The sequence below is a fragment of the Onychomys torridus genome, chromosome 1, assembly GCF_903995425.1.
Source record: "Onychomys torridus chromosome 1, mOncTor1.1, whole genome shotgun sequence".
NCBI classification, from domain to species: domain Eukaryota; kingdom Metazoa; phylum Chordata; class Mammalia; order Rodentia; family Cricetidae; genus Onychomys; species Onychomys torridus.
The window spans coordinates 137,569,110-137,582,880 of record NC_050443.1 but is presented as its reverse complement, the minus strand read 5'-3'; the positions used below and the strand labels follow the sequence as shown (position 1 = coordinate 137,582,880).

The following is a 13,771-nucleotide window of genomic DNA, read 5'->3' as shown; positions in this document are numbered from 1 at the left end:
TGTCATGCGTCTATAGGATGTGTTTGCTTCATCTCCAAAGAAGAAAACTACGCAAAGAAACAGTTTTGGTAAGTGTGCTTCGTTTTTTTCAGGCTGCAAGTAAATTGTCATAGGAGACAAATTTCATCTAAGAAAAGCGAGTAGCATGACCATTACTTCAGCGTCAAGGTCCTCTAAACAGGTGTCTCTGGAGAGCGATTAGCCGCATGCCTTGCGCTTTAAACCTACACCAACTGAACAGAGCCACACCATCTTGCCTTCTAGTCTAGGTTCTTTGCCAAGTGACCACCTATTACTAAGGTGACCAAAAAGCCAGATGAGCCTGTCCCTAAGTCCTGTAACCAACCAGGGGTCAGAGGATTTCCAAATGTTATAGAAGTCTATGTCCTCCACAAAGGAACCTGAAACTAGGAGACAGGGAGAGTGAAGTAGAAAGGGAGCGGGAAGGGAGGGGAAGGAGGGGAAGAAGGGAGGACCCGAGACTAGTCAGAGTTAGACAGAGTGAGAGAGGGGACCATTTGAATAGTCTCGAAAAGAAGCTGCATGGAACTAGAGGGGTGTGGTTTTGGAGTCTACCTCTAAAGGCTGAAGCGTCCAGACACAGTAAATCCCTGCCAGAGGAGCGGACGTTATGGAAAAGCGATTCTGTAAAGCGCTGCTGTAAATACAAAACTCTCCGGAGGGGGGGGGGGTATAGGGGGGGAAAGAGAGGCAGACACACACACACACACACACACAGAGAGAGAGAGAGAGAGAGAGAGAGAGAGAGAGAGAGAGAGAGAGAGAGAGAGCAGTCCAGCGGGTCCCGTCGGCTCTTGCCTTCAAAGAACCCTCCAGTGTCCCTTTCTAACTCCTGGAGTCAGAAGTAAACGTCTCTCGCAGACCTCCCTCCCTCCCAGACAGGTTACTCTCGGCCCAGATCGGACCCCAGATAGGACCATCTCTAATTCCCAGTCTGGGTCCCCACAGCCTGGGACACCAGAGTCCCTAGCCCCGCCCCCTGTCCTCAAGCGCGTCCCCTCCCCCGCCTTCCCAGCCTTTCCACGCGCTGCGGGACGCTGATTGGCCCTGGCGCTGACAGGAGGCGGGGCCAGGAAGTACGGCCAAACCCGCCCTCGCGTATAAGCCTCTTCTGCGCTCGCTCTCTCCACCTCTCCTCTTTCTCTCTTGCTCCCTTCCTCTCTGCAACTGAACAGTGAAAATTCACATTGTGGATCCGCTAACAGGCACAGATGTCATGTGAAAACGCACATGCTCTGCCATCCACACCGCCTTTCTTTCTTTTCTGTTTCCTTTTTTTCCCCTTGATCATTCTCCCTCTTCTTTGTAACTAACAAAACCACCACCAACTCCTCCTCCTCCTGCGACTGCCCTTCTCCTCCTCCTCCTTCTCCTCCTCCTCCTCCTCCTCAGTCCAAGTGATCACAAAAGAAATCTCCGAGCCCGAGGCGGTGGCATTTTTTTTTTCCAAAAAGCAAGCACACTGGAGAGAAAGAAAAAAGAAACAAACAAACAAACAAAAAGCAAAACAAAACCCAGGCACCAGCCAGCCAGGACATTTTTTTTTTCCACCTTGCCTGAAAACAAACAAACAGCCATCAAAAACAGTCATCAGCAACAGCATCAAAACTGTTAGCATAGCGGCGGCGGCCACCGTCACGCTGTGGCCACGACGTCTGCCTAAAGGGATGCTTCTCTGGGCGGCGGAGCAGCTCTTCGCAGACCGCCTTCTTCCCTCGTGCTGAGCGGGATTTTTGGGTTCTCTGGGGTTCGGGCTGGGAGCTTCATGACTACGCGGAGCAGGACAGCGGCCACACCATGCGAGGTAAGCGAGCCCAGGGGCGCCCAGGGTCCCAGAGGCCATCCAACTCTAACCAGACCTGGAGCTGTGGGGGGGGAGGGGAGAGCTCTTGGCCCAAGGGAAGAGAGATTGGCTACGCGCAGCTCCCTGAGTTCGGTTCGCAGGTGGGACAGCAAATGGCCTGGGCTTAGAAAGTTGCGGGAAGGTGTAGAAGACTCGGGACTTAGGCAGGACGCGGGAGGGCGCTTTTGGGAGACCGGGACTGCGCTAGTCGCTTCTCTCAGTTTTGGGTTTGCTCTGAATCTTTTCTGCGCGTCGCTCTCGGGTGTGCCACAGGACACGGGATAGAAGAGAGCAGGAAGCGGGATGACTGGGTAAAGGCAGCTGGAAGCCTGGATCACGCTGTGATCGCTGGCCAGGGGTGAACAAGCTGGCGCAAGGGGGATAATACAGGGTCAAGCTGCCAGACGCAGGAGCATCCCAGTCTACAGGCGCGTCCCTTCTCAGGAGTAGTAAACACGGGATGCTCCGGGAAACTGGATGCTGATGCCTGTGGCTGGACCTTCCCTAGGTCCCCTGTTCCCTTTCCGCTTCACTGTGGCTGGGCCCATCCCCAAAAAGAGTTGCTAGGAGAAAGTTCAGGAGACTAAAGGCCGCGCTACTCACACCGGGGAAATCAGGGGGCTCAGTCTATTTTCTAAGATAAAGGACCATGATGGGAGCTAGTGCTAAGTGAGCCTTCTGTCCAGGGCCACTGCCACCAGCGGCAGTGCGACCTCAGGGCAAAGGATGCGAAATGGCCCGCAGGGATGACAGAGGCTAGTCCCCTGCTCTGACTTCACTCGGGGTTATCTGAGTAGCTGGCCAGGGGCGCTTGATGGAGTCAGTTTGTAGATCTCTCCTGCGGCACAAGTTTCACTGTGTCCCGGACCCTCTCTCACTTTACAACTTTTCTCTTTTCTTAAAGAAGCCACTAGATGCCCTCCTGACTTGGAAATCTGCAAATGCCTAGACACCCAGTTCCAACCTCCAAGTGTCCCTTCTTTGATGCGTTGTGTTCCTAGGGGGCTTTTCTCTCTCATTCGCAAGTCCCTCCAGATCCTAAAAAACAGAAATGGGCGACAGTAAAGTCTCTGGACCTCCCTGCATCCTGGACGGAAGTGCTCTTAGCAGGACACATTCAAAAGAGGGCTCACAAATACCAATCTTCCTCCACCAGGCTTGCCTGCTCCCATGCACTGACCCTACTCCCTTTAGGGGGGAGTGTGCATGACCCTCATCCTGACCATCCTCGAGGAGCCCTAGGCCTGACTTGACCTCGAAGGCATAGAAATGCTGGGGCCACCACCTTGGGGCCTGGGCTGTGTAGAACAAGACAGGAGAAACAGGGATGGAGAGGAGTTGCCCATTAATCATAGGGATAGGACTCTAGAGAAGAGACAAAGGTATATTGGTGAGTGTCTTGATTGACCGGCGCACTGGAAGTCAGGATCTCTGTGTGCTTGTGCTCAGTGACAACAGCTGATTGTCCCAGTCACAGGATGGTCACATGCTCCACCATCCAAATTCTTTCAAGAAACTGTACTACAGGAATTGGCGTGGGGAGAGAGCCTTCACTTAGTGAGAAACTGGGTTTTTGTTTATCTTTTCCTGCCCTACCTCACCATCCCAAGCACTTTCCTTTCTGCTTCCTTCCCTACGGGTTAGCAGCTAGGCTTTTTCTCCCCTCCCAACAGTCACCCTCCCCCATAGCTAGGTTCAAGCTACCTGAGGGTCAGAAACCACGTGTGCCGTGCCACCGCAGTTGGTTCCCTGCACTAATCCTGTAGCCCAGCTGCACATCTCTTAAGCTATGGAGGGTGGCACAGAGCCCAGCGCAGCAGCTTCCTTGCACTTGGCCTTGACCACACTGGTCTTGCTGCTTTTGCCTCCAGGTTCCCCTGGGAGACCCCTGGCTGCTGGCTTGAAGGATTTAAGCCAAGGGCTAGTCCTGGTGTATACCTTAGAAATAAAGTGTGAACCCACACCTTTGTCTCAGAGAACATCAGCTCACCAAGCGGCCCAAGACAGTTCACCAGATCTAATCCAGGATGACTCTCCTGAGGCAGCTTGAAGGGAAGGAAGTTGGTAAAGGAAAAGTCAGGGGTTTCTCTAGCCCTTTTGGCTCTCCTCTCTTGATCTCTTACTGTCCCATTCGCGTCCCCTAAAGTCAATGCCATGTCCCATCCCATCCTGGGCTACTGTTTAATGGGGGGGGGGGGGGTGTAGAATAAGGCTATCCAGAAGTCTTCTAATAGTCGAACTTGAGTGTCAATTAAGTGGTGAGACAGAAGTATCAAATCATTTTCCTTGTGCAAGGCTGCTCAGCAGACCGTTGGAACAGACTCTGCTGGGGGAGGAGCTGCCATTAAACTTGGCTTTGCCTTTTGCCCGTGAGCATGCCATCTATTCCATACACTGTGCCCTGTCATCACACACACTGTCTCAATTCCCATGTCGTTCTGTCAGAGCTTTGGCTCCAAGGTTTGCTTCTGGCAATGGTTAACTGTCCTGACTCAGGTCAATTTGCTAGACACAAATGGTGTTGGTGTCTAGGACTGAGCAGTCTCCCTGTGGGGTCAGTCCAGCAACTTATCCCCAGATCAGACTACACCACCCAGTAGTTCCTCTGCTTGGGGTATTTCAGAGTATTTCTGGGGAAGCTCAAGGGTAAGTGGGGTATTAAGAGGGTCTGATCCTAGAGCTCATTGCCCTGCCTGGCAGCACAACCTCTGACCAGGACCAAAGTTCCAGCCACGGTCGGCCTCCTGTCTCTAAAAGAGAAGGAGGTTGCAGCTTGGTGGCCCACAAAACTTTGCACCCTTTGTCTGTGGAGGGAATCCTATGAGTTCTAGGGATGCTCTTCTTCTTGCTTCTTGAAAGGAAACTTCTGAAAAGGAGAAGACCCTTAGGCAAGAAAGGAGTGAGGCAGCCGGGTGTGGTTTTTCAAGGCTCCTTGTTGAGTAGTCTGTCAGTTGTTTATTACAAAGGACACCTAAATGGTGGCTTTTCTCTCCTGCCTCTGCATAAAATCCCTGCTCTCCCAAGCAGGAGCACAGCTGCCATTGTGATCAATAGGCAGCTGCAGCTTGGGAGGATTTAAGTCCAGTTTTATTCTTGCTGTAAATAAGGAGGGGTCTTGGATTTTTTTTAAACTCTAGATTCTGCCTGCTAAACTTAAAAAAAAAAAAAAAAATAGCTTGCTCTCTGAGATGCAGCCACCTTTGAAAATATAAAGGGTCTGAATATTCTTAGAGTTTTTTCCTTAATCAAATTGTCGCCCTAAATTTTCTCCACAAGTTCCAATTAAGTGACTTAAGTTAAATATTTCTAACTAATATTCCACCATATATATACAGATATTGAAAAGGACATCTCTGCCAGTACTCTGCTAATTTCTGCTCATTCAGAAATTACCAATGAACTATCTTTTTAACAAGAGAATGAATCACTAACAGTTTAAAGAAAAATCTTAAATCTCTGTTTCAAATACTGTGGGAAAATACATAGCCAAAAATCTAAAATATCCCCTAAACAGTTATAAGTACATGCACCCACCTTGTCCCTCCCTCGACAGCCATGGTTAATTGTTAACTATTGGAATACAGAAATGTTACACATCTTGGAGATTAAGGTTAGGCATGGATTCACCATATCTTTTATATTTAAAATAATCAGTAAATGTAAACGTGGAAATTTTGAGTATCAGGCTTCATAAATAAGGATCGTAAAATTATACCTCCTTTGTTTGCACTCACCTAAAACTTGTAAATCCTTACATTTTTCCATTAGTGACAGTAACTTCTGATCAGTGGAGGTCCTTTTATGGTGCTCTCATCTATCACTGTCAAAGTAGGTTTATGTGATAGTTTAGCATAAATAACTCATCATGTTATGCTCTTAACCAAATATAAATATTAATGTTAATATTTATTCATCTTGGTACTGTGTCAAATGCTAAATTATTAAAAACCACCAATAAGTGTATTTGCACAGATTATTCTTTAAATTTAAATGCATCCAATTCACAAAACATAATTTTAGAACCAAAAAGGTATCAAGTCACCAAGAAATTATAGATAATTTAGAGTTAGTATTCATGGTATCCAAGCTTTGTTTAAAAAAAAAAAAAAAAACTTGTTTTTCTAAAATTAACATATGAGAGTATTGAATACAGATAGTTTTTTTCTACATAAAGTGACAAATAAATATTTTAAGCTTTGACTTTTTATTTTATAAGCATGCATTCACCTTTTAAGAAGATGAGACATACAGAAGATAGAGTTTTAATACATTCTACTTCAGCAGTTCTTAGGAATGCAAATGTGAGTCACAACACACTAATTAATTTACTTACATTCATAAAGTATCTCTAATTTAAGGTGAATATTGCAGCTTTTGATAAATAAAAAGTTTCAAATCATTCTAGTAAGTAATTCAGTTTCAAAACTGTATACATGAGGCTGCTGGGATTCTAAAAATTTAAGAAGTATGAGTTTAAATTATGCAGGATGACATTGGTGCCACTGTGCATTGGCAAAATCTGTAACTTGCAATTAAGTATATTAAGAGGTAAGAATAGTAACGGCAAACTGAAGGGTTCAAGTTCTGTCTGATTGAAAACAAAGGTACATGAGTTTGTACAGTGTGAGAACAAAAGTAACAAATGATACTTATCACTCTAGTAGTATAAACGGAGATCCTTAATGTTGAGCCATCCCTATGATTACCCCACAAATACAAAATAGAGTGATAGTTTTTGTCTACATTAGCATTCAGTTGGTTGATGTTAATGAAATATTATTCTGTGTTAAAATACATAGACAAGTAGAAATTAGAGAGGAAATTGTGCTTAAAATTAAATATGTCTTTTTTTCCTTGGCGTAGTTCTCCTCTCCACCCTTCTTATCTAGTGGGTAAAAATTAAACCAACTAATGAAATAAGTCTCTAATGATGTGATGAATTATGGCCTTTGATAAAATGAGCAGTCTACATAAAAAGTATTATTCCTGTAATTTTGCAATCATCTTCCAATTACAGCTTCTTGCAAATATTTAATCTGACTTTGAATAGAATCTCCGACTTAACAGAATTGCTAGCAGATAATAGCAGTCTTCGGAGGCGTCTGTTGATACACACTGATACGCAATATGTATCTGCATGTGCCTATAACCACCCACTCAGACAAAAAGAATGAATATTTGAGAGTGAAAATCATTCTTATCTTTGCTTTCACAATCCAGGCTTCAAACTCAAACATATTTACAGAAACAGAATGACTTCCCAAAGCATTCAGAAAGGGGATGTGAATATATGTGGTACTTGAGCCGCATAAAGAAGAGCTGCTAATAGCATCTATTTATAAATAATCTACACAAAACTCCATTATCCTACCTAATGATAATTAGAGGGAAGGGGAATCAAAGAACTGAGGATTGCCAAATAAATAAAATATTCCCTCTCAAATTAAGCAACAAATTCATAGATAACAAGGCTTCTGCCATGAATTTGAAGGATGTCTCCTTTGTAGCATAAGACAAAGGGAGCATAGAGGAATAAATATTGATTGAACTAATCATCTGATGAATAGAAATGAGATTTACCAGTGCACCAATATAATAGACTATGTTAACTAGTTCTTTCATGGCGCATATGCTGCCCTTTCAACCCCTGACCTCTTCCATTCAGTTCTTAATGAGGGAAACCACAGGTGTTATAACGGTATTTATGGTGAATCTAGCTAAATATAATAACATGTGGTTAACAAAAAGCATTGTGTGTGGATTCTTAGAAAAGGAAATACTGTGTTCACAGCATCACAAAATTATAGTGTACTTCAAACTACATAAAATTTTGGCTTGCTCGGGTAACCTTTAAGATACAGTTACTATGTGGTCATCAATATTGCAAGTACCATATTTAGTGACTCTATGATACTTGCAATTTTATTAATGCTTATTTGAGGAGGTAAAAAGATTATTCGATATATATTTGCCCCCATGGTTGTATACTATGCAGAGTAAAACTTTAAAAATAACACTTAGAAAAAATGACACTTAGAGGGTAGAGTATTTTATAAACATGGCATGTAATCTTCTTGGCTAGTAGTTGTTTTAGAAATACTGAAAATAAATAATAGCTCTATAATAATAACTTCATAATATATTTTTAAAGTTAAATTGTGATGTTCTTAGTATAGACACATGCTTATAAAGCCAAAACACATTACCTTTTCCCAAAACTAAGCTAGAAACTTATTCAGGACTGTGCTCTAGTTTAGGATGAAAAGAAATTTGCTCTGACTTAGATATGTCCATTTCTGCACAGTAGATATTGTCTTAGTTGACTAAGTATGCTGACTGTAAATTACCTTATTAGAATGGGTATTTATCAATGATGTTTTGTGTGATTGGTTATCATATTTGTGATCTTGGGTTGTATTTCTCTAATTTAGACAAATTATTGACTTTAGCAAAGAAAGAACAATTTAGCCTGGTTGTTTACTAAATGTTGCTTTTGATGATGAGCCTGCCTATTGTTGAATATTCATGTAAGACAAATATTTTGCTATATAGTGCATGCGTATGATCCGGAGTGCCTCAGGAAAATGGCTATACTGATTTTACCTCATATAAAAGTCTTTTTCATTGTACATTTCAAAAAAGTAAAATTTGAATTATATGGTTTTAAATTTTTTTATGGAGTATGTAATCAATCATCCTTCTTTAAAATGCTGTTACACCATTACCTAAACTACTCAGACTATGCTGTTAGCATATCGTAACAGCACAGGCATCATGCTTTAATACTGAGATAAAAGTATAATAAGCAGTGTTCCCATAATTAGGGGCAAAAAATAGGCTCTTATATTATTTTTCTTTCTTTTTTTTTTTTTTTTGAGCTGGGGATCGAACCCAGGGCTTTGCGCTTGCTAGGCAAGTGCTCTACCACTGAGTTAAGTCCCCAACCCTTTATATTACTTTTTCTAAGAAAATTTTTTAAATGTTTTCAAATTGAAAGTCACCTCTCTGCTTTGCACCCTATAAATATGATTCTCTCCTGTTTTGAAAACTATCAAACTTACTGATCATCGTGCTTCTAGGACCTCAAGTTAAGACTAAACTCTCATGTATGAGAAGGAGACTATTTTCTCAAAGTTGTGTCCATTGCCATTTTAATTTTAAGGGAAAAAGATCAAATCTGTCATCTTTAATATCTATATCCATACCAATAGAAATGAATGCGACTTCTACACACAAGAATTATTTATTGACCATCTATCCAAGGTAAACTACAGGAATAGATCCTGAGAATGCTCAAGTTGATACAGTGCTCCATTTGCTTGGTCCAGGCCTTGCTCTGGGGAGAACAGAGGCAAAATCAGCAAGAAAATAGCAGAAGTCCACTTGGTGTTCAGGTCTCACATGTGAAGTGGTACTTACCGTAGCCTAGAAAGACAAGTAGAGGCCTCGCTTTTGGTTAATTTGTTAATCTGAATGAGACTTATAAAAATACTGTCTGGTATATTCGCCAGTTACCATTTGTAGTTGGTACCATTTGAAATTTGGGCTTATTATGAAAGAACTATTGAGAAAATAACACAATCTAGTGTTAAAAAAAAAAAAGCAGTAACATGGTTTTTAAATATCTCACATGATAAATAAAAAAGAAAATCTAAAGTTCTTATTAGTTATTAAAATATTGGTGACAAATGTCAGCATAAGGAAGACTATAATTTTTTTTGTTGTTCTTAGTTTTAAATTTTTATGCATTTTAATTAAGATAGAATCACAACCGTTCCACCATTTCCATTCCTCTTTCCAGCCCCTCCCATGTCCCTACAACTCATCCCAGGCCCCCAACTCTTAAACTGAATGTCTTTTTTTCTTGATTATTATTGTTGCATACAAACATATATACCTGTGTGTATACATGTTACTTGTTTTTAAGTACCACAGAGTAAAGATAAGTGAAAATACAATACACATATATTTGTTTTTATAAATGAAATCTTTTTTCCAAACAAAGAAAAAGCTAAATATATTGAATTTCATTTTCTTTAATGTTTAAGCTATTATCTGAAAGTAGTGATACCACTCTGGGGAGTATCTTAGATTACCAGATATCAAGAAGAATAAATCCACCTCTGCAAGAGAGTTTTGTAGGCAGTAGCTGAAGGCCCCTGTGGTAGTCTTCACAGTCAAGATTCCTCATTTTGAAATGACAGTTTGCCAGTTCTTATCTTATGCATTAGCTCTGTGAGCTTAGTTAAGTAATTGTGAGTCCTCATCCCCATGTTTAGTCCATTCTGAAACAGTGGGGAGATCGAGTTTCTGAGCCTATGAAGCTGAAAAGCAGGTTAGGCTGGGGAGAATTCACCACAGTAAATGTCACCATTCTAAAGCTGCCAAGCAGGCAAATTGTCCCCACTGTTGGCCATAACCCCCTGAACTAACAAAAATGTTGTTTCCTAATTTCTGCATGCAAAGCAACATTAAGTCATACTTTGCAGCCCTGAGAAACAGTATTTAGTTTGGTGGTGATTGTTAGCTAGAATTTGTCAGACTGAGGAAACATGGTCTTCTGTCTTAGCACCACCCAGCTACATGTTAGCTCTGGGTGGTCCTTGAGCTCTTTATTTCTTGATACTAGAATAATTCAAGAAGTAGTTCAACAACCTGACCCTATTTCTTGGGACTTCTCTAAAAGAGTGAAAAGTTAGGAAGTCACTCTATTTTTTAATAGATTTGACCAAATAGTTATTTCATAAGACAACTGCTTTTCTGAATACATATTGCAATGTCTCTCTGGTCCACTTGCATTTAATGGTAGTGGGCATATGCTCACATTTGACGTAATTTCTAGCCAATATCCTATTCTGCGTGGTAAGTATAGAGTGAACCTCAGAAAAACAATGCATTAATTTGAGCTGTTATTTGTAACACAAATATAGTTTGTTTCTTCATTTGTGTATTTACTTTAACTTGTAAGAAAATATGCCTAGTACTTTAAACTGATTAGTAGCATTAAACTAATATTCTGATCTCTCATTGGAAAGATTGCTTAAAGGACAATATTATTAAATAGGATCAGAGTGTGTTGTTCTCTGTAATTGATGCTCACATCAGATCACTGTTTTATTTTTATTTGCCTAAATAGTATAATGAAACTAGTTACTTGAAAATGTTAAATGGAACATGTCTAAGGAATGAATTATAAGAATGCTTAATATAGTTTAATAGTACTCTATTATTATGAAATTCAATATTAGAAATTTCCCATTTTTATTCCACAGTTTAAGACAGAATAAACACTCAAATCATATTTTTCACTCAGCAGGCATTGGCTTCTAGATTCCAATACTAAACAATAATGCAAGTTGAAAAGAACTTAGATATGTTGACTTCTTAATGAATGATTTGCTATAATTAGGATTTTTTAATCAAATAACAAGATTATTACACAGACCATTTTCTGTTAACTTATGCATACATTGTGCCTGGCATATGCAGAAGAATTACACACTTTAAAGAAAAGGAGAAACCTCAGTCCAAATTCCCACAGTTGTTAAATATGAGCAAATGCTGCACAGTCTGGTAGACCAGAGAAACATTTGCTGGGAAAAACATGTCATATCTTAAGGTATGGTGCTTCCTGGAAATAATTTCCTTTCTACAAAACAAAATACTTTAAATATATTACTTGGAAGATTTGGGATCTTGATATATTAATTAATTAGCTTGTTCTAAAATTAAATTGAAAACAAACAGTGAAATATACTAGACTGTCTCCCTTTCAAAGCTGACTACATTTTAAAGTGAGATTAACTCTTAACACGTTCATTCTTGCATATATATTTTTACTGTTTGAAAATATGTTAGATATCAAAGAAGTGGGACTTTTGAATAAACCATCTCAAGGACAATTCAAAAATACAAATATTAAGAGTATTAATAAGTTTACATAAATATCCATCATGGTTTTGTTTCAATTTATTAACTGATATGACTGAAGATTAATTCTTGCAGATGCTCAAATCAGAATAAGTGAACATTTATGTTATTAGCTTTAGAACATACTAATTCATAAATAAATAAATTGATTTGAATTGTTCCACCACTATTTTGTTGTATTCATTTTCTCTTTAATAGATTTTAAAGCTATCTAACACGACTCTCTCAAGTGTTGGTTTACAGTCAGAGACAAACATTTTTCTCATAATACAATGACTAAAAAGAAATGGAAATGTTGTATGTGGTACCTAACATTATAAATCAGATTACAGAGCAACTTAATATGTGTAAGATACTAAGCCCTCCAAGTAACAGTCTCAAGTAGAAAAGAAAGAAAGAGAAAGAAGGAGGAAGAAGAGAGGGAAAGAGAAAGGAAGGAGGAAGAGAGGAGAGGATGTTTCATTCTGAAAGGTCTAAAGAATCCATCAGGTACTATCCACAAAAATGTTTCAGATGTCCACTGTTGTTTATGTCACTTTTTAAATACAAAAAAAAAAAAAATGGATAATTTGTCTTTGGTTGTTTGTTTTAAAAAGTTACACAAATTACCTTGAAATGAAGGCTTCTGACTCAGAACCCAGTTCTGTTTTTAATAATCTGCAGTCTGGCCTTATAGGTCATTCTATTTTTCTCATCTCTGCAATGCATAGTGGACATTACTAATAAGTTATGCAAGGCATTAATCACTTGCTAGCTACAGATGTAAACTCTGCTGCCATTTTGTCACTATATCTCTTAAGATGAAGTTTTCATTAAAACTCTGGCCAATGTTTTGATCACATGATGAAGAATCCCATAATAAAACTGTCTATTCAATTATAGTATACCCTTAGGAACACATTGTTCTGCAGTTTTTACTCCCTGAATAATCATGATGTTATTTACAAATATGAGGAAGAATTAAACTAAGTATTAAAAACAACCTTCAGGTTCTGACTGAGCACTGTCTGGGCAACACAATAATGAATCCAAAGTGTAAATAGTGTTTTTCTTACTATAATTATTCCATTGAATTTTTAAATATATAGAATTTCACAAACTCAACTATGCCTCTCTTTATATTAACTTAAAGTTTTTAGTGAAATTGCACATTTTGTTTCCCCATTAAAAATGTGTACTGAGTACAGGGAAACAAACCAGTGAAATATTTCTGAAGCTATTGGGAACTGAATATGAAATTGCTCTCCAATCAATTCCCAACGTCCCTTTCAGTCTGAGATAAATGTACTTATTTGTCCCTGAGCTTGTCCAATTATCTGTTTTTAATGTCTGTCAGGAAGACGGTGGTTTCTCTTTAGGCATAAAGATTTTGAACAAAGCAATGGACTGAAGATCATGGCGTACCACTACTTACCCACCTGCTCTGAAATCATCCCATCTGGCTGGCTAGTATCAGCACCAGAGATCCCTTTCTGTCCTTCTATGCTTTATACAAGATACTTCTTAAGGACAGAGCCTTAGCACCATTAGGAAGGTGCCATATCTAATTGTACCTAGCAATATAAAGGGGAAAGCCAATTACATTTAACATTAATTCTAAAGAAATACAGAGTTCCACTCCTCCTTAACAACACTGCAATTTAATTTGTTTTGCATTTTGGCTGAAACATAATGCACCTTAACATGAAGCTATCATTTATGTGATTAATTTTTACAGTTTCAAATTAAGTCCATTTATGTTTCTTTAAGGGCATGATGGTTACCCTGCTGTTATTTTTAGGCATCCTCCCTGTAAACTGTACCATACAAAGAATGGTGTAAAATGCTAGCACTACCCTGTTATTTATACTTTGAGACAGTAATTGATCATATTATATAATGATGCTGACTCCTATAGTCATCCTACTTTGCCCACAGATACTATTCAAAAGAAAACTGTACATACTGGGTCATCTTCATCTCATATTTGCTTCCTAT

General features: G+C 39.7%; 1 protein-coding gene across 2 annotated transcripts in view; it reads left to right on the top strand.

Moving 5' to 3' along the window:
• The first annotated feature begins 1,546 nt into the window (after positions 1 to 1,546).
• The window catches only part of Rorb (RAR related orphan receptor B), a 181,835-nt gene continuing 169,610 nt past the window's right edge, over positions 1,547 to 13,771 (top strand). The window contains exon 1 of one of the 2 annotated variants that reach the window (XM_036207214.1): positions 1,547 to 1,825. In XM_036207214.1, coding sequence (XP_036063107.1) covers positions 1,787 to 1,825 — 39 coding nt within the window. In that variant the 5' untranslated portion in view covers positions 1,547 to 1,786. The remainder of the gene's footprint in view (positions 1,826 to 13,771) is intronic. The other variant, XM_036207232.1, reaches the window with a different exon arrangement.